Consider the following 26,691-nt stretch of genomic DNA (forward strand, 5'->3'; position numbering starts at 1 on the left):
TAAATCAGCCAATAAATGGGTACTCAAATACATATGTTCGTAGAGCAGTTACGAAATAGCGGTATTCACGCAGGCTGTTACCTCCAAAATATTACTGTATTCTCGAATTCGGTTTCTTTGATTCAGATGAGCAAGACACTTTGTAAACAAACAAAAAAATGTTTTGTCGTAAAATTTATTAAAGTGAGTGATTAAATGGAAATATATACTTAACATATATATTTCCTTAACAGTATATAATATTGGCAAGATATTCCATATAAACTCGACGACCGGAATTGGGTCGCGAGATTAATAATTCGCGTCACCTTCTGAAACTATCCGATCCTTTATATGACCCCCAGTCTTCCTGGTCACATTCTGAAACCACCCGATCTCAATTTTAATGACTCATTCTGAAACCGACCGCCTCTGTGGTCTAGTGCGAATGGTTGGGGGTTCGATCCCCAGCCGTATCATATCAAAAGACGTTAAAAGATGGCACATGTTGTTACCCTGTCTGGCGCTCGGCATTAAGGGGAAAACACAAGGACTTAAAGTCAGTATACTGTGTCTGAGTAGGGTATTCATGTTCAACTGCGGCATGGTATCTCAGTGAGCTAGCACTATAAATCGGCATCAGTCCGGACTAGTACAAGCAGCCACACACACAGACGTGCATGCACCGCGCCATCAATCTTGCATTTATTCATGGCAACTATTTACTCCGAGGCCGTTTCAGAAGGATTCTCAGATTTACTATTACAGTTCAACTAATAAACAGTGCATTGAAAATCAATAACATTTAGCACTACGGCATCACTGAAATACATTATTATAGCGATATATTATTTGAGCTTAAAATTTGTTCTGAAGTACTACTCTAATGCACACTGCCTGATATATGTCAGGACACGCGTAACGCCTTCACGACCATACACAGGTCCGCTTCAACCATCCTGACCCGGGGACTCTACAGGACGAACTGAGCTGCTAGTGCCACCACAGGGGCCGCCGTGGGGACCCCCGGGTAGGGCCCGCTTGACCCCGCGATGTCGATGTGGGAGTATCTCAGGGGGGTGGCAGAATCTTTGCCATGCTGGAATAGATAAAGATTAAAACATTTCTTCACTGTGACATACGGGTTTGGATAAAGAGAAAGGTTTGACATACTAAACTTTCATCTAACTACTTGGTAGTTTTCTACTGAGGGTGCTATGGAGTGCTACCTGACAAACCTAGTCAATATAAAGTTGCCCCATGCAGGACCTACCAAACATTGTCAATATGAAGTTGTCACATGCAAGACCTACCAAACATTGTCAATATGAAGTTGCCCCATGCAAGACCTACCAAACATTGTCAATATCAAGTTGTCACATGCACGGCCTACCTTACCTTGTCAATATCAAGTTGCCCCATGCACGACCTACCTTTCCTTGTCAATATCAAATTGCCCCACGCCTGACCTACCACACCTTGTCAATATCAAATTGCCCCACGCACGACCTACCTTACCTTGTCAATATCAAGTTGCCCCATGCCCGACCTACCCCGACATGTCAATATCAAGTTGCCACATGCAAGACCTATCATACCATGTCAATATCAAGTTGCCCCATGCACGACCTACCACACCTTGTCAATATCAAGTTGCCCCATGCACGACCTACCACACCTTGTCAATATCAAGTTGCCCCATGCACGACCTACCACACCTTGTCAATATCAAATTGCCTCATGCACTACCTACCATATCTTGTCAATATCAAGTTGCCCCATGCACGACCTACCACACCTTGTCAATATCAAATTGCCTCATGCACTACCTACCACACCTTGTCAATATCAAGTTGCCTCATGCAAGACCTACCACACCTTGTCAATATCAAGTTGCCTCATGCACGACCTACCACACCTTGTCAATATCAAGTTGCCCCATGCATGACCTACCACACCTTGTCAATATCAAGTTGCCCCATGCATGACCTACCACACCTTGTCAATATCAAGTTGCCCCATGCATGACCTACCACACCTTGTCAATATCAAGTTGCCCCATGCACTGCCTACAACTGGGCAATATCCAGGAGCCCATACTACCTGGTCGATGCCAGCCGCTATCATCATGAATATAGGAGGGGACTGATGTCCTCTATGCAACCAAGGACCAGGGTTACGGATCACACACTGGAGTGTGTGCTCATACTCCGACGCCCCCTTGAGGACACGGTAATCTTACACGAGAAAGAAGACGGCATATAGCACCGCCATACCTTGTCAAGGCCCGACGCCATCATCATGTAGGCCGCGGGAGACTGGTGACCTCTGCCGACCTGTGGGGCACCCACACCAATCTGGCATTGCAAGGTGTCTTCGTACTCGGACTTCCCCTTGTGGATGGTATAGTCCTGTGATGATGATGGTGATGAAGATAATGATAATTATTAATAACGTGATAATGATAACAACAATGTAATAATAATAATCATTATTATAAACCCTCTTTGCTGCATTTTGTATTTTAATCTGTTAATAATAAAAATAATAACAACGGGTGACCCTGAACCTATTGCCAATGGAGTATCTACACTAAAAAAACAGATTCTGCTTGTCGAGTCCATGCAACATTCATAATTAAAAATTTTGAAACGTGGCAAGGTAGAAAAGGGAGGATCAGTCAGTTTACTTGGAGGAGGAGTTATTGACCATCTCGTGGAAGGTCAGGCCTATACGTACTTAGGGATGCAGATTAGGGACAAACTCCAGAATGCCCATATCAAGGAAAAACTTCGGGCAGAGTACAAATGTAGACATAAGAAAATCTGGAGTTCAGAGCTGAACGCTCGCAACAAAGTCATAGCCACAAATACTTATGCTATGCCCGTCCTTTCTTATTAATTTGGTGTTGTTGATTGGACGAGACAAGAAATTCAGGGTATTGACACCCTCACACGAAGAATCATGTCAGACAATAGATCCCGCCACCCTCAATGCTTATATTTTACCAATTATGGGAGGGCGTGGTTTGATTAATGTGGAGGAGATAGAATTGTTTTGTGCACTTTTGCACACATTTATTTGTCTGATGATCCTCTTGTGAAGCATGTCACGACTCATGATAAAAACAAGGCATTCCACAGTTTTCTAAAACGAGCCAAGGATGTGGGACATAATCTCAATGTAATTGTTGATGGTTCTGTACTGCTGGACAGTACAGAAATGAGTGTCAACCAAGCGAAGAGCCATATCAAGTCGGCCCAGACTCAGTTTTTCAAGGAGAGGCTTTCTGAGCGACCACTGCATCGAGTTTATGTGCAGTGTGTTGAGAATGTAAGCGACCCTGCAGCGTCCTTCGTTTGAATGAAGTCGGCTGGCCTGTAAAGTGAAACAGAAGGTTTTCTCTTTGCTTCTCAGGACCAGTCACTTCCCATTCTATGCGTGATTTTGCATCAAAATGTAAATGTAGATTATTTAATTGTCAGTGGATGCCCAGCTTTGACACAAACACGGTGTCTTCAGCGACATGATGGCGTACGATCATTTTATTACCGCCTTCGCCATGCTTGTGGTTTTGACGTAGAGGACCACCCAGTAATATATAGGGGGCGTCATGGAAAATGATAAATAAAAAATACTTTGGAATAGGCCCATTTTACAGCCTTAGACGTATCCAGGCCAACAAAACTGATCTTATCCTTTTTCATAAATCCAATGAAATTATTTATATCATTAAATTTTCTGTCCCATTTGACCTCACGCTTGCATCCAAAGTACCAAGTTGTCCAACACCCCATGGTTCTCGGTGACTTAGGTTTGGTACCTCCCAATCTGTTGACTGACATTGCGAGAGTACCCGGGCTTGCTAGCAGCCCTTCTGACAATTTAGGTAATGCAGAAAGCTGCAGTGTTCGGGAGTCTTCACATTCCCCGAAAAGTTCTGGGTGGATTTGACTCGGCAGCGCTTCCTGGGAGAAGTCCCATTCGTTGTCTGGGCTGCGTGTAGAGGGGACAAGGGCCCTGAGCTGATGATGAGCCTAACCAGCCTGACTGTGCCAGGATCACCCAAACCCTCTTTGCTGCATTTTTTTTATCTTAATCTGTAAATAATATTAATAATTACAACAACATAGCGACCCTCATTTGTTCTCTACTGGGTCTCAACTAGGTCTCTATTTGCTACCATTTTCATTTGTTTTGTCAGTTGTTCAACGCTGCACTCCAGCAAAATGAGGGATGTCTGTAAATGATAGAGTATGGACCAGACAATCCAGTGATCGATATTGTGAGCAACGACCCACACCATCAGGGTATGAGGACACGCAATCAACCAAGTCAGCGAGGCTGACCACCCGATCCATTAGTCGCCTCAAACGACCAGCAAAGGTTGCTTGAGACCTATTCTAACCATGAATCTCCCATGAATACTCTCACCAGACCTGGGCAGGTGGCTTTCACCGACCAGCTGTTTTACTCCCTAGTCAAACAAAATACTTTAAGTGCTGCTACCTCTCTCCTGATGGTCGACACCTCAAGTGGATCCCCGAACCTGTCTCCAGACTTCTGTATGGCATGGGCCGAGTCCACCTCTCCCGCCGGCCCGTTGTCCATGATAATCTGTGGACAGATGACGCTGAATGATACCATGGTCGTATAGAACACGTGGACAGATGGCGCTGAATGGCACCAGGGAGTATAGAACACGTGGACAGATGGCGCTGAATGATACCAGGGAGTGAAGAACATGTAGACAGATGGCGCTAAATGATACCAGGGAGTGAAGAACATGTAGACAGATGGCGCTGAAAGATACCAGGGAGTATAGAACACGTGGACAGATGGCGCTGAATGATACCAGGGAGTAAAGAACACGTGGACAGATGGCGCTGAATGATACCAGGAAGTATAGAACATGTGGACAGATGGCACCAGGTTGTATAGAACGTGTAGACAGATGGCGCTGAATGATACCAGGGAGTATAGAACACGTGGACAGATGGCGCTGAATGGCACCAGGGAGTATAGAACACGTGGACAGATGGCACTGAATGATACCAGGGAGTATAGAACATGTGGACAGATGGCGCTGAATGGTACCAGGGAGTATAGAACATGTAGACAGATGGCGCTGAATGGCACCAGGGAGTATAGAACGTGTAGACAGATGGCGCTGAATGATACCAGGTTGTATAGAACATGTGGACAGATGGCGCTGAATGATACCAGGGAGTATAGAACATGTGGACAGATGGCACTGAATGATACCAGGGAGTATAGAACATGTAGACAGATGGCACCGAATGATACCAGGTTGTATAGAACATGTAGACAGATGGCACTGAATGATACCAGGGAGTATAGAATATGTGGATAGATGGCACCGAATGATACCAGGTTGTATAGAACATGTGGACAGATGACGCTGAATGGCACCAGGGAGTATAGAACACGTGGACAGATGGCGCTGAATGGTACCATGGAGTATAGAACACGTGGACAGATGGCGTTTATGGTACCAGGGAGTATAGAACACGTGGACAGATGGCGCTGAATGATACCAGGGAGTATAGAACATGTGGACAGATGATGCTGAATGGCACCAGGGAGTATAGAACATGTGGACAAATGGCGCTGAATGATACCAGGGAGTATAGAACATGTAGACAGATGGCACCGAATGATACCAGGTTGTATAGAACATGTAGACAGATGGCACTGAATGATACCAGGGAGTATAGAACATGTGGACAGATGGCACCGAATGATACCAGGGAGTATAGAACACGTGGACAGATGGCGCTGAATGGTACCATGGAGTATAGAACATGTGGACAGATGACGCTGAATGGCACCAGGGAGTATAGAACACGTGGACAGATGGCGCTGAATGGTACCATGGAGTATAGGACACGTGGACAGATGGCGCTTTATGGTACCAGGGAGTATAGAACACGTGGACAGATGACGCTGAATGATACCAGGGAGTATAGAACATGTGGACAGATGATGCTGAATGGCACCAGGGAGTATAGAACATGTGGACAGATGGCGCTGAATGATACCAGGGAGTATAGAACATGTGGACAGATGGCGCTGAATGGTACCAGGGAGTATAGAACACGTTGACAGATGTCGCTGAATGATACCAGGGAGTAAAAAACATGTGGACAGAGGGCGCTGAATGATACCAGGGAGTATAGAACACGTGGACAGATGGCACTGAATGATACCAGGGAGTATAGAACATGTAGACAGATGGCACCGAATGATACCAGGTTGTATAGAACATGTAGACAGATGGCACTGAATGATACCAGGGAGTATAGAACACGTGGACAGATGGCACCGAATGATACCAGGGAGTATAGAACACGTGGACAGATGGCGCTGAATGGTACCATGGAGTATAGAACATGTGGACAGATGACGCTGAATGGCACCAGGGAGTATAGAACACGTGGACAGATGGCGCTGAATGGTACCATGGAGTATAGAACACGTGGACAGATGGCGCTTTATGGTACCAGGGAGTATAGAACACGTGGACAGATGACACTGAATGATACCAGGGAGTATAGAACATGTGGACAGATGATGCTGAATGGCACCAGGGAGTATAGAACATGTGGACAGATGGCGCTGAATGATACCAGGGAGTAAAGAACATGTGGACAAATGGCGCTGAATGGTACCATGGAGTATAGAACACGTTGACAGATGTCGCTGAATGATACCAGGGAGTAAAGAACATGTGGACAGATGGCACTGAATGATACCAGGGAGTATAGAACATGTAGACAGATGGCACCGAATGATACCAGGTTGTATAGAACATGTAGACAGATGGCACTGAATGATACCAGGGAGTATAGAATGTGTGGATAGATGGCACCGAATGATACCAGGTTGTATAGAACATGTGGACAGATGACGCTGAATGGCACCAGGGAGTATAGAACACGTGGACAGATGGCGCTGAATGGTACCATGGAGTATAGAACACGTGGACAGATGGCGCTTTATGGTACCAGGGAGTATAGAACACGTGGACAGATGGCGCTGAATGATACCAGGGAGTATAGAACATGTGGACAGATGATGCTGAATGGCACCAGGGAGTATAGAACATGTGGACAGATGGCGCTGAATGATACCGGGGAGTATAGAACATGTGGACAGATGGCGCTGAATGGTACCAGGGAGTATAGAACACGTTGACAGATGTCGCTGAATGATACCAGGGAGTAAAGAACATGTGGACAGATGGCGCTGAATGACACCAGGGAGTGTTCAACAAAACTCTGCTCTATGCTCTAATTCTACCCAGAGTTAACTGAGTTTACTCGTTTTGAATTAAATTTGAAATTCCCAGTCTCTCTTTAAAGATAAGGTCCCGTTCCCGGTAGTGCCAAGGCAATCGTTACTCTTAAACTTTAACATAGGCTTACGCCAATCGTATCACTTAGATCGCCTTGTGGGAGTGAGCCGAGCACGTTACATCGAAGTTTGTCATTCACAGTAGCAACAAATAACACTTCAAGAATTAGATTGGGTTCGTTGAAGTCGGCTATTAGCGACATTGGACTTCATATCCAGAATTGACAGTTTATGGCCTTATGCGAGTTTTGGCAGTCAAGGACGACACAGACATCCCTTGTCCCACATTTGTCACCACTCGTCATTTTCCGTAACCAGCAATTTGTCACGGAGATATACGAATAGTGACGAATGCGTCTCCGAAACCGATCTTAGATTGGAAACCAGGCGCAGTGTCGTGACTCACGGAGTAGGCGTCTCCGCAGGTCCTCTTGGCATGACCCGTGAGGGTAGCGATAGTGAAGATGTGGGGGTCGACAACGCCTGGCTCGCTGGCCTGAGGGTAAAAGAAAAACAAACTATCACTGTTGCACATAAATACGAATTTTCAAAATAAACATTCAGAATACCTTTACAAATTGTTCTTTGAAGTATGTGGCCAAACAGGGACGAACCGGAGCCGAAGTTTTCTTTTACCAGGTAAACTCAATGAATCTTTAGGTAAACTAATTTAACCATTTTAGTGCCAGTAATTCTATTCTGATAGCTGTCAATGGAAACGGTCTATGAGGCAAAGTTACGTACCTCTTCTTTGAACTTGCAGAGGAGGTCTGTCATGACCATCCTCCCCTCAGCGTCTGTGTTCCCAACTCTCACTCTCACCCCGGCGCGTGAGGTCACGATCTCATCAGCCACGTAGGCCTCTGAAACACAGCAGAGCGTAAACAGTTTAAGAAAATGACGAAAATCATATAGTCTCTGTAGATAATTTTTTTGTGTTTTTTGTTTTTTGACATCATTTATTCATGTTAATTGTCCACGATTTTACATGGCCTGTACATTGCCACGTGGACCGGCATACCAGGCCTAGGGTATATATTTGGGTTTGAGTTGCTTAAAGCAATAATACTCATCTAATTATTCAGTACACATTTATTTTTTTCTGCAAGATTAACATTGTTATACTGTAGTACTTTGTATTGTAAACTGACGTCCAAAAACTTTACCAGAGTTTGAAATCACTCTTGCTCAAAAACAACAAATCATACATGCATGAAGTAAAGTGTATTGAGAAGATCAATATAACAATATAATCAACACTGAAAATGACAATCATACCGCGACCGAGATTGACGTCAGAGCCCCCCAAAGTTGGGTGTGGTACAAAACTCGAGCTTTCAGAATCATGGACAATAGGCAGAGTACAAAAACAATCGCTCACGTTCAATAACAAGTCATTAGTAGCGTGTGTGAACACCACATGCCCCAATACACGCAAAAACTCTTCGACGTACAGAAAAAGTCAGTCGTCTGATGAGGTCACGTGGGATTTGACGCCATTCTTCTTGGAGGGCCAAGATCAGTTCTTGCCGGTTGGCTGGAGAGTGTGGTCGTTGTCGAACACGACGATCCATCAAGTCCCGGAGGTGTTCTATGGGGGACATGTCGAGTGAGCGTGCAGGCCACGGCAGGACGTTGCCGTTGTTGGCTGCGAGGAAGTTAGTGACAATTCTGGCTGTATTGGCTCTAGCGTTGTCATGCTGATAAATGACACCACGTGGCTGCTGTTCGAGAAATGGTAGGACAACTGGACAAAGAATGTTATCCATGTAACGTTAAGCTGTCAAGTTTCCGTCAATGATGACCAGCAGTGTCCTCTCCTGCCCACAGATCCCTCCCCACACCATTACACTCCCTCCACCATATGGTACGACCTCCTGCACGCAGCACGCCGCCGTTCGTTCACCCCTTCGGCGGTAAACACGTTGTCTTCCATCAGCCCTAAACATACAGAATCGACTTTCGTCTGTGAAGACAACCCTCCGCCAGTCAAGTCGTTGCCAGCGTCGTACAGTCCGGGCCTATCTTAATCGCAGACGACGATGTTGCGCTGTCAATAGCTGTCCTCTGTATGGTCGAAAAGCCCTGATTCCATGAGCCCTGAGTCTCCTGGCCACTGTCTGTCGACTAACCCTGTGACCTAAGGCATTTGTCGCCGATGACGTCACTGTCAGGAAGCGATTTCGGAGGTGCAAGGTACGCAAGTACCGGTCATCATGGGGCGTGGTCACCCTGGGTCTGCCTGTTCTTGGCCTGTCAGCGGTCCGCCCTGTCTGTCTGTAACGTTGCATCAAGTTGGTAACTGCAACACGGGAGCAACCGAAGGTTCGTGCGATATGGGCGTGGGTGGCTCCCAAGGCTCGTTCGCATTGTTCGACTGTGAGTCGTGACATTTCTTTTGTCGTCTTTTTTATCACTGTGGATGTCTGACTTGCCGTTGCAATCGTTTTATACCCTTACCCGCACGTGCATTGGCATTTGTCCGTGGTGCACGTGATTTTCACTTATTCGCGTGTTATCTCGCAAACACGTAACAGACGATTAACATTTTCTGCATACACTATTGTTGTATTTGTAGGTTATGAGTTTTAGATAGACTTCATCGAAAAAAAATTATACTTTGCCTGAAATTTATATTTTCAGTTGGTAAAGTTTCTTTTGGACGTCAGTTTATTTCTAGTTCTTTTTTAAATATTCTAAAAAGACAGCCGGTTTCAGTTACTTTATAGTCTCTGATGATGGGTTCAAGGATTTCCTCAATCGATTATCCAGTGTGTTATGTGTACATTCTATTATCATAATCTATATTCATTATTATTTACTTCAGTGTGAGACTGAAGTTGAGAAAAGTGATATTTTAATTGTAGTGAACATAACATTTGATATTTCACAGCAGTGAACATACCACTTGATATTTCACTGCAGTGAACATAATACTTTGGCGGAACTATTGTTATGCAAGAGTTACCTCCCCGTAAATTGTCTCCCATTATCGTAAGTGTCTCGTCCGTACACTGTTGACTTCCTTTTTACGTTAATGCATTCTTGACCAGCATGTATTCTTTCGCTTCAAACTTAGTATCGAAGATTTCAAGAATATTTTTTTGTTAAAATTTATTTTGTATATAATCATATCTATATGTATGATAAAGAATTTTCGAAACCCTAAATATGTTTTGTTACTTTTGTTTATATTTTTGAAAATGAAACATGAAATTACTTTTTAAGTTGTAAATACAAGAGGAGGAGAACCGTCCCTGTGTGTTTGGTAGGGAGAATTACGTTCCAAGGGTTTACATTTGTAAAGAAATAATATAATTTTACAGTAGACAACTACACAAAAAATATATAATGAATAGAATATTCCATGTGTCTCGTCCCCCCCCCCCCCCCCCCCCTCTAAATCACTTGATGAGAGAAATATAATATTTGACTCGACACATGAAATATCCTCCATTTATTCTTTGTGTCAAACTCGATTCGAAAGACTCGACACTCGAAATAACCGTCCAATCAAATTACACTGATGAGCGAGAGAAAATCTGTGCCCTGAAAAATGTTCACGGTTAGAACGTCCTCTCAGTAATATGTTATACTTTAATACTGTCAATACTTGGGGGGATATACCTGCACCGACGCTGTTCCTGACCATGCCCATCACCCCCCTCACCCTGATGCCAGGGGGTTTCAGGATCGACAGAATCTGAATAAAAAACCCAAAACAATTCCGGTATCATTTGTTTGTTTCGGTCTTGAAATTGGTTTCATTCATACAAACATAACTGCCCTGCACAAATATGGCTTGGCGTCAGCAACTGGCCTAGATTGTCTAATACATGTGATGCATGCCTATGTAAATATTTTGGCTTGATTCTCTATATCGTTTTTCAACATGGCCGACCAGGGTTTCACCTTGACCTACAAAACTAGGGTTCCAGTTGACCACAATTTACTAGATTCCGGGAAAATATGAGGGCCCTGTTAAGGAATTAATGGCATAGTGCTATACTGTATACTGTACTGTAAGATTTTATAATTATTTTTATTTCAGTGAGTGTGAGTGAGTTTGGTTTAACGCCGCGTTTAACAGTATTTCAGTTATATCACGGCGTGTCAGCTTTATATGGGAGGAAAGACCCAAGTGATGCAGACGTCTTAGACGTTTACCACTTCGGTGAAACCAACGAGCAGGGGTATGGTGCTGACTAACCTAGAAACAAAATCGGGGCGAACTGGGATTTGAACCCACAATCATAGGTTTCGGGCGTGCCCAAGGGACGCAACTCTGCACAGAGAATCGCGGCGCCTTAGACGATTTGGCCACCCGTGCCCCCTTTTAATTACAGGAATTTTATATTTCTTGTAATGCATTTCGTACAATACATATATAATTTGTAACTGGCGTATGGGTATTTATATCATCAGGGTTTCGAATCCCAGATCCACCCCAATAGTGACTCTTGCTCGTACACATCATCGTCTACGTCTACGTCTACGTCTACGACCGGTGTCACTGCGGGCTTTCCTTTCACATTTCGCCGACACGCCATGGCACTGAAATTATGTTCTTTCGGCCTCAACCCTACCTCAAGGACTCGCACCTGGTGAGGCCTGGAAGCAAACAGGTGTCCCCCGTGGGGAGTCCGGGTTAGAGTGAGTGAGTGAGTTGCGTTTCACGCCGCTTTTAACAGTATTCCAGTTATATCACGGCGTGTCAGCTTGATGTGGGAGGAAAGCCCGAAGTGATGCAGGTCGTAGATGTTTACCACTTCGGTGAAACCTACGAGCACGGGTATGGTGCTGATAAACCTAGAAACATAATCGGGGCGAACCGAAATTCGAACCCACGATCATAGGTTTCTGGCGAGTCAAAGGGGCGCAACTCTGCACAGCGAATCGCGGCGCCATAGACGACTGGGCCACCCGTACCCCCTGGTCCGGGTTAGAATATGTCCCTAGCAACCTATGCTGGTCGTAAGAGGTGATCAAATGGATCAGGTGGTCAGGCTCGGTGACTTGCAATTGGTTGATGCATGTCATCTTACCCCGACGTGGATCGTTGCTCACAATACCGATCACTGGATTGTCTGGTCCTGACTCGATTATTTACAGACCGCCGTCAAATAGCTGGAATATTGCCGAGTACGGCGTTAAACAACCAACAAACAAACAAACAGGCTGGGGTACCAATGCGACCCACCTTGAAGAATCCCCCGACCGCCGCCGCTCCACACTTGTCCCTGTGCATACCGGCCATGTTGCCCCCGGCCTTGATGTCAGCGCCGCCGGTGTCGTAGGTGACGCCCTGTGCGGATACAACAGACGGTGCTAAGGGTGATGTGGCATACCCTAGTCACGATATCAGAACACACTAGCTGCTTTAATGAATTACTATCAAAACCTTAATCGAATTAACAACTAGTTCAGCCAGCAAAGAATCCTGAAATTTCCTGTTTTAAGTTCACATGGCTAACCTAATGCGTTGGATTCTTGTATTTACAGTTAAAGATGAACGAAGATGCTACGTAAATTCGTTTTTTTTCATTAAGAAACAAACATTTTGACTCTAGAGACTAACTCACTACTAGTAGTACTGGTACCTAAGTTTAAAGTCATTTTGCCAAACAGTGTATACAGCACAAGGCTACACTTACTTTCCCGATCAGGAAGATGTTTTTCTTGATGGCGCCCTCCCCCTTGTACTCCAGGAAGATGAGTCGGGCGTGGTGGCGGGGGACAACTGTAGTGTGTTAACAAGTCATCATCACAAACATCATCACATCGCGTCGTTAGGTCATGACGCCCTTCTCCGCCCCTTCATAACGTCAGAATACCGTGAAGATCCCGGTTAGAATAGGTCTTCAGCAACCCATGCTTGTCGTAAAAGGTGACTGTGCTTGTCCTGAGATGCGACTAACGGGATTGGGTTGTCAGGCTCGCTGACTTGGTTGATGCATGTCATCGTATCCCAATAACATTGATCGACGCTAATGATATTAATCACTGGATTGTCTGGTCCAGATTCGATTATTTACAGACCGCCGTCATATAGCTTGAATTTTTCTGAGTGCGGCGTACAACAAACAAACAACATTACGTCAGCAAGCGCCCCTGTGCCATTACGTCATAACGCGTTTCTGCGTCATCACGTCATAACGCCTTCTGTATAGGTAACAGCCATGTAATGCCGCCTTACGTCACTACGTCATGACGCGTCCCTACACCATCGCGTAGTAGAACATCTCCTACTCAACACATCGTCACGTTACTCTTGTCACACACATCCAGTTGATGTCACACACATTCAGCAATGAATGTGACATTGTGCATTTGATTTCAGGTTAATGGACGTGTCATATGGGTTACACATTTGATCAACATCGAGATGGTGTCATCACACGTTGTAGTCATGTGAGGAATCGAACCCAGGCCTTCGTCTTGACGAGCGAACGCTTGAACCACAAGGCTACCCCACAATTTCCTCATATTAGGAAGGTGACAAATAAGTAAGTACGTACCGCTAGCGGCCCGGTCCACTGCGGCCACACATGGGTAGTCTCTCTCCAGGACAGCCCGGTCGGACACTACTTCCACCTAAAACATACGTCCTTGAATATCATAGATTAAAGACACGTGTATCAGTCCATTGAAACATACGTCCTTTTATATGATAACATAAAGACACGTGAGACATTTCTGAGCGGAAGAATAAATCATATCAACCCCACCACGAAGAACATAGGCTGCACGTGGGTTACTGAGCGGGAGAATACATCCCTTATATCCCGCTTCGAAGCAAAAAGCCGCACGCTCTTCCGAGACAATGGCATAGCACAAGTTAACCCTCTGGATACTGGTGTTTTTTTCTGACGCCTATTTTCCTAAGATCGGAAAAGTGAAGGTTGTGCGAGAATTGCGCCCACGCGGCACTCGATCTACCTCTGGCAATAAAATTACGCAGAGGTAGAGAATATTTAATTACCTATTTGATGGTGTACAGTTAACTGCCAATATTAAACCGGTTTAAAAAAAATACGTTTATTCTGCGTTGAAAAACAGTAAATTTCTCCGCCTTTTATCATACGCCGATAAAAGTACTGTGCGACGATTAATCTCGACTCAATCGAACGCTGTTTTCTGTCAATTTTAAATTTGTTTGAATTCCTGGCAGATTTAAACATTTCGGAAAGATAAATTCGATGTAGCACTATCACTGTGGTTTTATACGTCCCTCGTTACGTTCTATACCACTCGCCTGCGGCTTGTGGTTTAAAGCCTAACGCGAGACGCATAAAACCCGATGTACCTCGAGTGATTCTGCTACAACATATAATGTATCCGTCCATTGAAACAACCATCCTTATATACTGAACAAGAAAGGTTCCTGTGACATTGAATAAGATTTAATGCAAAGTTATGTTTTTTACCAAATCTGAAACAATTTCGGTTTGCAACAGATAAAAGACTGCTGTAAGTGTTCAAATGGTTTAATTCGCCATTCTGACTTCAGAAAACGCGCGATTTCATAAAAAAAACATGAGCATGCCAAAATGTCAATTTACAAATAAATAGCGTGTGTGTCCACCTCTGGTTGCGATGCAAGCAACACATCTTCGTCTCATGGAATGGACCAGGCGTCGAACAAAGTCCTGTGGGATATCTGTCCATATCTGCTGGGGCATGTTTCGAAGTTCCTGAAGTGTCTGTGGAACACGTGGTTGACGTCGAAGGCGCCGATCCATCTCATCCCACATGTGCTCGATAAGTGAGAGATCAGGGGAGCGAGCCGGCCAGGGGATGACATTCACGTTGTTTTGCTGAAGAGAATCCTGAACAAGTTGAGCAATATGAGGCCGGGCGTTGTCATGTTGAAAGGTAATGCCTGGGCCATGACGACGCGAAAACGGTAGAACAACATGATGTCGTCGCGGTAGCGCTGTCCATTGATTTTTCCCTCTACCACTATCAAACGGGTCCTCTGTCCTGCTGTAATCCCACCACATTCCATAACACAGCCGCCCCCGAACCGATCTTCTTCCTTAACACAATGATTGACGTAACGTTCACCCCGACGTCGGTACACTCGAATCCGTCCATCGCTGTGGCTGAGGTGAAAACGAGACTCGTCAGTGAATAGAACTTGTCCCCACTGCATTGCCGACCAGTGTAGACGCTGTCTGCACCACTGTAGACGTGCTTGACGGTGGTTTCCTGTCAAAATGGGACGTCTGGCGGGTCTTCTGGCGACAATCCCTGCACATCTGAGGCGACGACGTACGGTTTGTGAAGATATTCGTCGAAGGCCAGGGATGCTTCTTGCAGTCACTGTTGCTGGCTGGAATCGATTTCGTAGGTGTGTTGTTCGAATCCAGTTGTCTCTGACTGCATTCGTCTGTTGCCAACGTTGCCATAAACACCAAATGGTGTTTCTGTGGACGTTAAATTGTCTTGCAACATCACGTTGACTCGATCCTGCTTCAAGCATACCAATGTCTAGCAGACGCTCATTTTCGGACAGGCGCAGTAGCATTTCGTAATGCTGAATAATTGCGTAAGTTTGTTGTTTTTCTGAGTGGTTGTTGTCAGCACGATGCTAAACAATGCATATGGAATCCCGTTAATGCACATGTTTTTATACCCATTCTTGAGTAGTGAAATGCATGGGGCTTGCATAAAAGTCAACTTTTGCATGGAATGCATGCTTTTCTGTAGCAGTTGCGTTTTTGTGACTTGATTCCATACATGTACCACAATATTGAAAACCAAACTTTACTTGTTTGAAAAATACGCTAAAATATTGGTGTCACAGGAACTTTTGTTGTTGTGTATATTTAATAACAAAGACTGGTGTATCAGTCGGATGGGAGACAGACGCTTAAAACACCACTCATAACTTTTCTTTAATTTAAAGGTATGCTTTCCTTTCAAGCATTTTATATTTATTCGTAAATTCCAAGAAAGAAACCTATGTTGTTAGCTGACTTAAAGTTAAAATGGTTTACCTTAATACACGTCCCTTCCAGGTTTCTCCGCACATACTCCTCAACTCGAGGTGCAGCCATCCGCTCAGGGTCAGATCCACCTATGTCACGGGTCACAATTCTGAAAATTAATTATGATAGTTAATTACAATTATAAATGAAAATGTTTGTTTGTTTGTTGTTTAACACCGCACTCAGCAATAATCCTGCTACATGACGGCGGTCCGTAAATAATCGAATCTGGACCAGACAATCCCAGAGGCGGATACATCTTTTTTTAAAAGGGGGAGTGCACAAGTAAGATCTATTTATTGTCTTTGGTGGTAATTTATAAAGATTTTTTTCGAAATAAAAAGTGGGTGCGCCCCCCCCCCCCCCCCTCTGTATCCGCCCATGAATCCAGTGATTGATATCATTAGTGTCGATCCATGCAATTGGGATACGATGACATGTATCAACCAAGTCAGCGAGTCTGACCAACCAGTCCCGTTAGTCGCCTCTTACGACAAGCATGGAATGCTGAAGACCAATTCTACCCCGGATCTTCACGGGTTAATGAACATGTATGATCAGAGACCATATAATAGACCTCTGGTATGAACGAACAAATGAACGGAAGGACGGACGAATGAAAAGAGGGCTCAACTAAACATATAAGTTAACTGATACAAAAATAATCTAATTAAAATGAACGGACGGACGGATGAAGAGACAGACAGAGACAAAGGCAAACAAATCGATTGATCAAGGTTATATGGTCGTAAAACGAGGGCTCAAATCACCTTCCCCTCTCAACGGCTTCAACGGTGGCAGCAGTTGCCTCCCCTTGTCCATCAGCACAAAAGAGCCCCAGCACCGCGGCCTTCTGCTTCTTGTCTGGGAGACCCTCGCATACCTCAATGGGCTGCACACACGATATTCATCCAGCAACATGTGACATCATTATCAAATTATCACACAGATTACAACCTAACTAGCCTTACTTCAAACACAAACCACATAAACACGCTACCTGGATGGAAATAAACACAGGTGGGGAAGAAAAACATACAGTAAACTACGGTTATAACGAACACGCATATAACGAACTGACTGATATAACGAACTTATTTTTCAGTCCCGACCATTTGTTGTATAAATGTCGTATATATGCTTATAACGAACTACGGTTATAACGAACTGAAATTAGTTGTCCCTTCGAGTTCGTTATAACCGTGGTTAACTGTAGAATATCAAGTATTACATTTCGGAGCAAAAGAAACTGCCTCTCAGTTGATTTTATCACATTTTTTATTTTTTATTGAAAATATCATAAGTTAGCGTTATTGTGTCAGCACTCAAAGAATACTCCTGTAAGGTTTTATTTAATATGAATATAATTTGATTTAAAAATTGTAAGATTTAATAAAATAAATCGTATAATGCACAAGTGCTTACAGGTATCTTAGAAAGCTTATCTTTTGAAAACCAATAAATTTGCTTATTTTCGGCACAAATTTGCAACATTTCAAACATGGTATACGTCATGTGGTTGCAAATTCCTTTCTTACCCTAGTCTTCACTGAAACATTTTATTTTTAAACAAAATTACCCAGCCACAGATTACTTTTTACAAACTGTTGCAGGCATGAGTGATGGTTAGATGGATATAATCAAATTTAGTTGGTTGGTTGGTTTGTTGTTTAACGCCGCACTCAGCAATATTCCAGCTATATGACGGCGGTCTGTAAATAATCGCGTCTGGACCAGACAATCCAGTGATTAATATCATGAGCATCGATCCACGCATTTGGGATCGATGTCATGCATCAACCAATTCTCAGGTTGTCGATGCATGGGTTGCTGAAGACCTATTCTACCCCGGAATCTTCACGGGTCTAATCAAATTTAACAACAGTTTCAATTACATCAAAAACAAACTAGGTATACTTTCTTTTGCCCCTCAGTGTATATTTCCACGCTTCGTGGTTAAGGTTTGACTGACTGCCCACCCGTTAGCTTCCAATGGCAGCATGTAGCAGCCGAAGTATGGCTGGGTCTGAAGTTCGAACCAAGCAATTCACTCGCAACAGAGACTACATGCCGTTTTAACCGTTTACTGAAACGTCTGACTATTGGGACAAATGAGTACGTCCATGCTCAGGTCAACAACTTCACACGGGAGATATTGGTTTGTTTGTTTATAAAGTTCACCACCGCTCGAATTGGAAACTATATGAGACATATGTCACGTTTCAATATGAATATGTTAATAGTACCTGTACAGTTACCGTTGTCTGTGTCTGGACGTACGGAATAAATTTTTTAATATCCTCAATACGGCTTTAATTTAAAACGCAAAGCGTTAACAGAGGCAATATATTATTAGTTGGTCACATCTAATTATGTGGGCGGTGGGGTAGCCTAGTGGTTGAAGTGTTCGCTCGTCACGCTGAAGATTGGGGTTTGATTCCCACATTTACAATGAGGAAAGCCCATTTCTGGTGTCTCTCGCCGTGATATTGCAGGAATATTGCTAAACCGGCGTAAAACTATACTCACTAACAATGATGTTATTTAAAAGCTGTCGACAACTAGGGGTTTAGAACACAGTTCTGTGCTAAGGTAATGAATAAGTATTATCAAAATAAAGGTATTCAATTGAAATAATGCCAACATTCCTAATACTGTTCTTCATGAAAAGAAAACGATGTCATTTGTTTCCGATAGGCTTACCACGTAGAGAGCATGGAGAGCCCCAAGAGCGGCTACAGCGCATGCGTCTGGGAATTTCCCGTTTCCAGTGCATACCAGTAGGGGGCGCGTACATCCACACTTGAGACATCTGAAGACCAAAAACATATTTATAATGGATTAAAAGAGAAGTCTTTAATGTGAAAAATAATAAATAATAAATATGAATTAGTTCGGACTTTCAAAGAATGTCAACTGTTACTGAACTAGTGTTGATACTGGCTCTATCCTTGGGAGTCCAATAGTTGTGCCAGGAACCGGTTATTAACCTGTTAATAATTTTACGCAAAAGTGTAATATTCAAACACCAACATTCAGGCACGCGAATTTGCTGCCATACAGAAGGAGCTCACAATACAATACTTCATGTTGGTTTGTTGTTTAACGCCGCACTCAGCAATATTCAAGCTATATAACGGCGGTTTGTAAATAATCTAGTCTGGACCAGACAATCAAGAGATTGACATTTTCGAGCACCGATCCACGCAATACGCTGACATGCATCAACCAAGTCAGCGAGTCTGACAAGCATAGACAAGCCCTTTACGGCAAGCATGGGTTGATGAAGATCTATTCTACCCTGGATCTTCACGGGTCACTACTTAATGTCCAAGTACACAGCAAATACGTATGGGTATAAGAATCACTTCACAGAGTTTTTGTTAAGTTGTCAACATCTCTTTGTAAAGCTGTGAGCTGTGAAAACCGTATGAAAAGCAACAAAAAATATAAAAAGAAGAAAAGATAAACAAAAAAATAAAAACACATCATATATACTCGTGCATTTTCATGGAGCGAGGGTGTATATATTTCTGGATATTTCTAAATGAAATAAACTATTAAAACGGGTGTTCACAACAAATCTGAACCTATTTATTATAGAATGTACGAAACATAAAGGTTCGGTTCATTTCGCAGAGAGAACGTGAATACCTTTTCATGCCTTTAGTGGCCGCCTCCCCGTAGCGTCTGACGTCATCATAGTCCCGTGTGACGGGCCCAGTCGGCGCGAAAATCTGCAGAATCAATTAGGCTATTATCAATCAATCCTTTTATTTTTAAGAAATAAAAGACTCGGAGTCGTTGTTTATCGTATCTACGCTAAACAACGACCACGAGTCGTTTATTTCTTATATGAGATATCATCATTATGTACAGCCTCTAAATATGTTAGTGGTCGGGTAGCCTAATGGTTAAAGCCTTCGCTCGTCACGCCGAAGACCTGGGTTCGATTCCCGACATGGGTACAATGTGTGAAGCCCATTTCTGGTGTCCCCCGCCGTTATATTGCTGGAATATTGTTAAAAGCGGCGTAAAACCTCACGCGATAAAGATGTTGATAAAATGTACAAGCTTTAAAACTATTTACCCTTATTTAAATAATGAGGACTCCATGAATACAATCCAACTTCGTCGGACAAGTCAATTTTATGAACAGGTGGGCTATGTTTGGTATTTCGTGCATATTCTCAAAATCCCTACCTCGATCATCTGTACCTTTTCTCCTAATACCGATTGTCATATCTCTACCACTTTGGATGCGATGGTTCGGCCACTGCGTTTACCTGTGAAACCCAGCTACATATTTGGGGAACAACCTACTAGGCACTTCCTTAAAAAGAATAACGTCATCAATTTGCGAGCGCATATTCGAATCTCCAGAAATGACGTCATGATAGAACAATGTTTTATCGTGCAATAAACCAGGCTTCGTTCTATACCATATATCGTTCTAAAAGACAGTAAAGGTTTCGAAATATGATCTGAAATAGGTTTTAAAAGATCAAAGTATGTGAAACTTTTAAATAGCCTATAATACTGCGCTTTAGGTGAGGTTTGGACATCACTTCAGTAGTGAAAAGAATTGTCATTTGGTAGGCAACAACTACAAAAGATGTGTTCAAAAGATAGAAAATACCAAGTGTGTTGCGTTCTGTCATATGTTTCAGCGTAAATGATCTAATTAGGATAAGGTAACATTAATTTGCCCATGTATTATGATATGGCACGTTCAGCAATGTCAATGCATAGAGGCTGTCCACCCAATTCGCCTTGCTCCATATATTAAATTGGTGTGTTAATTTTTAGACCAGTAGTCATTTTCAGAAACGTTAAAGATCTGGGTTAGAATAGGTCTTCAGAAACCCATGCTTGCCGTAAACGGCGACTATGCTTGTCGTAAGACGCTACTAACGGGATCGGGTGGCCAGGCTCACTGACTTGGTTGATGCATGTCGTCGTATCCCAATTGCGTGGCTCGATGCTCATGATGTCAATCACTGGACTGTCTGGTCCAGACTCGATTATTTACATTCCGCCGTCATACAGCTGGAATATTGCTGATAGCGGCGTTAAACAACAAATAAACAAACAAACAAACATCAACGTTAAATGTACGCGCTCGGTTTTATCTGCTTTCTCATAGCACCAGGGACGGTGGGGTAGCCTAGTGGTTAAAGCGTTCGATCGTCACGCCGAAGACCCGGGTTCGATTCCCGACATGGGTACGATGTGTGAAGCCCATTTCTGGTGTACCCTGCCGTGATATTGCTGGAATATTGCTAAAAGCGGCGTAAAAGGCTACTCATTCACTCACTCACTTCGTATTTTTAATAAAATTAAGTAACATTTCACTTCTTCTTTACTGGACCACGGAGGCGGTCGTCAAGATTAGATATAACAGTATATACGTGTAGCAAGGCTGTGGTGATAGTGTGTATACATACGAGTCGCCTTGACGGAACTCGGTCAGTTTTGATCAGATGCACCGCGTCCACATCGTCGTAGTTCTTGTCGAGCTGAAATATGAAAAAATATTTTTATTGAAAAATAAAATCACATTTTCTCATGTTTCTTCTGGCATATTTTTGGGTAGGTGGGTGTTGTTTATTTTTAGTTACACAGCTTTATGTTTTTAATCAGCCCGCAATTTTGTTTTTCGTTATATGTGGATTTTTGGGCGTTTGGCAGATCCGAATAGAAATAAAATCGCACCTACATGTTGATAGCATTAAATCACAAGGTGAATATATTTGAAAACGTGAAAATTTAATTTTAATCCAACATTAAAGGAAATGTGTATTTTGCTTTTAATTCTCAGGTTGTCGGTGCTCCACTGTGTCCGCATGTAGGATCACAATGAACCCCAGCAGACGCACACAATGCAGCAATTGGCCGATGTTATACCGACGTGCGCTTACCATGAAATGTATGTTTTCCACTGATCAACATGTCCAGAACTACCAAATATATCAAATGTCGAAAGTTTTTTGACATTTTTCGGAATGTGATCAGTAACATTATGGTAAAAAGGCCATCTTGGGTCACGGACCTGTAGCTCGACGAAAGACAGGCGTTTTCAATTTTTTCAGTCATACTTATGGACTTGACCAGAATTCCAGATGCATGTGTGCAAAATAAATAAAGATTAGCTCTTCACACTTTTGAATATGTCTGATAATTGTCACACCAATATGTGCAAAGTTTTCGTTTACCTTAACATATATTTTTCATTTTTTCAGAGTAATTCTTTTTCTCTGTATATACAGGAACTGTCTTCAAGCTATTCACACTTTCAATCAACCACACATCCCAAGTAGCTCACCTCTGCGTACTCGCGTATAGGCGCCTGCAGCACTTGAAGAACACCGGTTAGTTTGTCAACATCGTCTGTGACAACCACGACGCCATCATATGAGGTGTCACTGAGACTGGAACAAGCGACAACGCCGACAGCCTCCATGCTGAAAGTCAGACAACCTTGCTTCAACTTGGTGTCAATATATTGGACATGGAAAAAAAGAAAAAAGAAGCGTTTCCTTGAAACTGGTTTTTCAGACGATTAAGTCAATATTCCTCGAGAATATAGACTGTTTCCTCGAGAATACAGACTGTTTCCTCGAGAATGTAAAATCATGTACCTATCACCCTGCATGTGACAAAACGAATGTTGGCTCCAGTCCAAATTCCCAGTCACAACCGCATTTAAACGTTCATGTAACCGTACTGCCGTAACCGTAAGGTATGTTTACGCTAACTGTAGCGAGATTGGGAAGGAGCGATAGGTTCCCTTGCTTGCTGCTTAACGCCGCACTCAGCAATATTCCAACTACATGGCGGTGGTCTGAATTCTTTTTAGACTGGACCAAACAATCCTGTGGTTGACATGAGCATCGATCCACACAATCGGGATACGATGTCATGTATCAACCAAATCACCGAGCTTGAAGATCCGGGGTAGAATAGGTCTTCAGCCATCCATGCTTGCCGGCAAGTCACGAGTGTTACCCTGCTGCAGATGGTTTTTTTTTTTGTTTTACGCCGCACTCAGCAATATTCCAGCTATATGACAGCGGTCTGTAAATATTCCAGTCTGGACCAGACAACCTAGTGATTGACATCATGAGCATCGATCTACGCAATTGGGATCGATGACATGTTTCAACCAAGTCAGCGGGACGGACCATCCGATCCCGTTAGTCGCCTCTTACGGCAAGCATGGGTTGTTGAAGACCTATTCTACCCCGGATCTTCACGGGTCTGATGTCAGTCTATATTCAATAAGGTGATTCTGTTAGTTATGGCGTCGTGACCTACATGCATCGAGTTTCGACATGGTAGAGAATGGTATGCCTGTCTATCAACTTGGTATTGTAACTGGAATAATATTATCTCCACTGGGAGTTGGCATTGATACCACAACCTGCGGGGCGTTATCGGTATGTATCACATGAGGAAATAAAGGTCTGTTGCTTCTTTTGTGTGCCACGCCGATGGGTCACTTTGACCTCCAGGGTACAAAAGACCTCACAATACAGTGTTTTGAACTGGGTTGGTTATTAAATACATGTAGTCCTACTTAGTTCTTTAGCGGGGGTTCCCGGTATTGGTAGTTTTCTCTTGTTTAATTCCTGGAAATGATGAATCCTGGGAAAGCGAACCACGCATGTTTAATTCCTGAGCATATTATCAACACAAGGAAGCTAGGGAAATGTTTATTTACAGAATGTTTGTTTGCTTTGTTTGTTTGTTGTTTAACGCCGCACTCAGCAATATTCAAGCTATATGACGGCGGTCTGTGAATAATCGAGTCTGGACCAGACAATCCAGTGATTGACAACATAAGCATCGATCTACGCAACTGGGATACGATGACATGCATCAACCAAGTCAGCGAGCCTGACCACCCGATCCTGTTAGTCGCCTCTTACGACACTCGTATAATCTACGCTATGTTTGTACGTTTGTTGTAATGAAGGGCGGTTTAACTGTCACGGGGTCGTAGACTGCCATTTCGTCCAAGAAATAAACTTATCGTATTTAAAAATATATATCTACAAAATAAATATAATAAAATCCAAAAGGAGTTCAGAAACTATTTTTTATTTCAGGGCCAAATCTGCAAGGCTCTAATTGTTCGAATCTGAAATCTTGTCAATGTCAACCTTCATTTATGCATTCATACATCTTCCCGAGGCAAGGGCGTTAACTGACTGTGTCCACTTGACTTTTACAGTCAGTTAACTCCCTTGCCTCGGGAAGATAATTTGCATGCCACTGCTACTTTTAGTGCTCAAAGCCACCTTCCTTGGTATCCCTCCTTCTCCCGATCTTCAGGGGTACATGACATTACGAAAATCAGTTTTGTGTATCAAGAAAAAGGTAACAAATATCCCTATCAAACGTGGAGAAGTATGTTTGCAACAGTCCAATAGAACTGAAAAGTTTTATACTCAAGACTACTCATAGACCTTTGTGGCACCCAGCTAAAGTTGAGAAGGTACGCCCTACCGCGACAAGCTGTCAAAGACGAATGTGTTCTTCAGTCGTCGAATTTGTTTTAGCCCTAGTTTGCACGAGCTCTGATTGCACGTGCCGTATCATGCAACTGTATATTCCACAAAGCACAATCCATTCGAGCGATCTGTTTTTGTGTATAAATATGACAGTCATTTGTATTCGGGTGACCTGTTTTTATGAATGCTTATGAACATAAATTCTAATCACGTGACCAGGTAAACAATTAATTATTTGCTGTGGAATTGCATTTATAATTAAATGAATTCATAGGCGTTGGTAAAGAAATGAAAATACAGAATTAATTATTTGCTGTGTAAATGCATTTATAATTAAATGAATACATAAGGTTAGTAAAGAAATGAAAATACAAAATTAATTATTTGCCGTGTAATTGCATTGACACTCCCCCAAAAAAGAAACGCACAGGTAGGTTTTTAGTAAATTTATTGTACCTATAATAAAGTCGATATATTTAATTTTATATCATAGATACAAAAATGAAATTTTGGAGATCGATAGTCACATGTTGTCTTTGTGCAAAGGCATTGAAAACTGTTCATTGTCATGTCACATAAGACCACAAAGTGGCGCTGAACTCAGTATCTCGTGTGACCGCCCCGGGCAGCAATTACGCCTCTGCATCTCCTCGGCACTGACTGACGTGAACGAATTCTGTCCTGCAGAATTCTTCGCCATTCTGCTTATAACGCGTTGGCCAGTTGTAGGAGTGTCTGCTGCGTGTTCTGACGTTGACGTACACGTCGATCGAGTTCATCCCAGAGAGGTTCGATTGGGTTGAGATCTGGAGATCCCGACGGCCAGGGCAAGACGATGATGTTGGTATCATGGAGGTACTCAACCGTGACACGAGCTGTGTGCGGTGGAGCGTTGTCCTGTTGAAATAGCTCCCTCTGGCGGTCAATGATTGGAAGAAGGTGAGCTTAAAGAATTTGATTAGTGTAGCGATTTGCTGTCAAATTACCCTGAACCACAACAAAGTCAGATCTCGTGGTGTAGGATTCACACACACACAGCATGATACTACCGCCACCGAATTTGTCGAATTTACGTAAACATTGCGGGGCAAAACGCTCATTTCGACGACGATAAACACGTTGTCTTCCATCTCGCCGGTGAAGAAGGAATGGTGATTCATCGCTAAACCACACTCGTCTCCAGTTTCTGAAATTCCAAGGCTGTAATGTATGGCACCAACGCAAGCGTCGATGTCGATGGATCTGTTGCAAAACAGGGAAGATAACTGGTCTTCTGGGTCGGGTTTCATGAACCACGTACTACCTGTGCGTTTCTTTTTTTGAAGAGTGTATAATTAAATGAATTCATAGCGTTGGTAATTGTATCATTGTATCCACCACTGTTTGTCTGGTAATGCGCCGTTATGTTGGTATTCAAGTTGTTATCAATAAGAGGTTCCACGTCTTCGCGGTCAATGCTTGACTTTCTTACCCCGATGACATCTCTCTCTCTCTCTCTCTCTCTCTCTCTCTCTCTCTCTCTCTCTCTCTCTCTCTCTCTCTCTCTCTCAGACACACATATACAGGGACAAAGAGACACCTCTCTCTCTCGAGAGAGAGAGTCACAGAGCGAGAGAGAATCTTTTGAAAACCATTTTAAGTATGTTGTAGGCAGTAAAATTATCTTATTTAATATTTTGACCCCTCCCTTTTAAAAATGCTGGATCTGCTCTTGCACAAAATAAAAATGTCGAGAACGGCGGCGGCGCATACCTACCTTGCAGTGAACAGGCGACAGGAACAGCTGATAGCACAGGTCTCCACGCGCCCAGGTCAAGGCCAGGGTC

General features: G+C 43.2%; 1 protein-coding gene across 1 annotated transcript; it reads right to left on the bottom strand.

Moving 5' to 3' along the window:
* Positions 1-171: 171 nt before the first annotated feature.
* On the bottom strand, positions 172-25,565 carry LOC139451872 (putative aminopeptidase W07G4.4). The gene is made up of 16 exons (XM_071233167.1): positions 25,502-25,565; positions 22,675-22,895; positions 21,797-21,868; positions 20,004-20,086; positions 19,053-19,161; positions 17,120-17,241; positions 16,359-16,458; positions 13,875-13,950; positions 13,011-13,096; positions 12,557-12,661; positions 10,984-11,059; positions 8,101-8,219; positions 7,763-7,852; positions 4,489-4,596; positions 2,256-2,390; positions 172-1,078 (listed from the first exon to the last, which is right to left on the bottom strand). Exons 1-16 carry the CDS (start codon positions 25,563-25,565, stop codon positions 953-955), a joined length of 1,692 nt encoding a protein of 563 aa, XP_071089268.1. The 3' UTR covers positions 172-952.
* Between the last annotated feature and the right edge of the window lie 1,126 nt (positions 25,566-26,691).

The sequence above is a fragment of the Haliotis cracherodii genome, unplaced genomic scaffold, assembly GCF_022045235.1.
Source record: "Haliotis cracherodii isolate W230 unplaced genomic scaffold, xgHalCrac1.p SCAF_9, whole genome shotgun sequence".
Classification (NCBI taxonomy): Eukaryota; Metazoa; Mollusca; class Gastropoda; order Lepetellida; family Haliotidae; genus Haliotis; species Haliotis cracherodii.

What these genes read in the sequence shown, in the direction of transcription:
- LOC139451872 (XM_071233167.1), bottom strand. Translation starts at nt 25,565, where the DNA reads ATGGCGAAGAATTCTGCAGGACAGAATTCGTTCACGTCAGTCAGTGCC. An exon ending in GAAGCCGTTGAGAGGGGAAG is followed by an intron (nt 16,459 to 17,119) that starts GTGATTTGAGCC and finishes ATTAATTTTCAG; the next exon opens with AATTGTGACCCGTGACATAG. An exon ending in TGGAAGGGACGTGTATTAAG is followed by an intron (nt 13,951 to 16,358) that starts GTAAACCATTTT and finishes CGTATGTTTTAG; the next exon opens with GTGGAAGTAGTGTCCGACCG.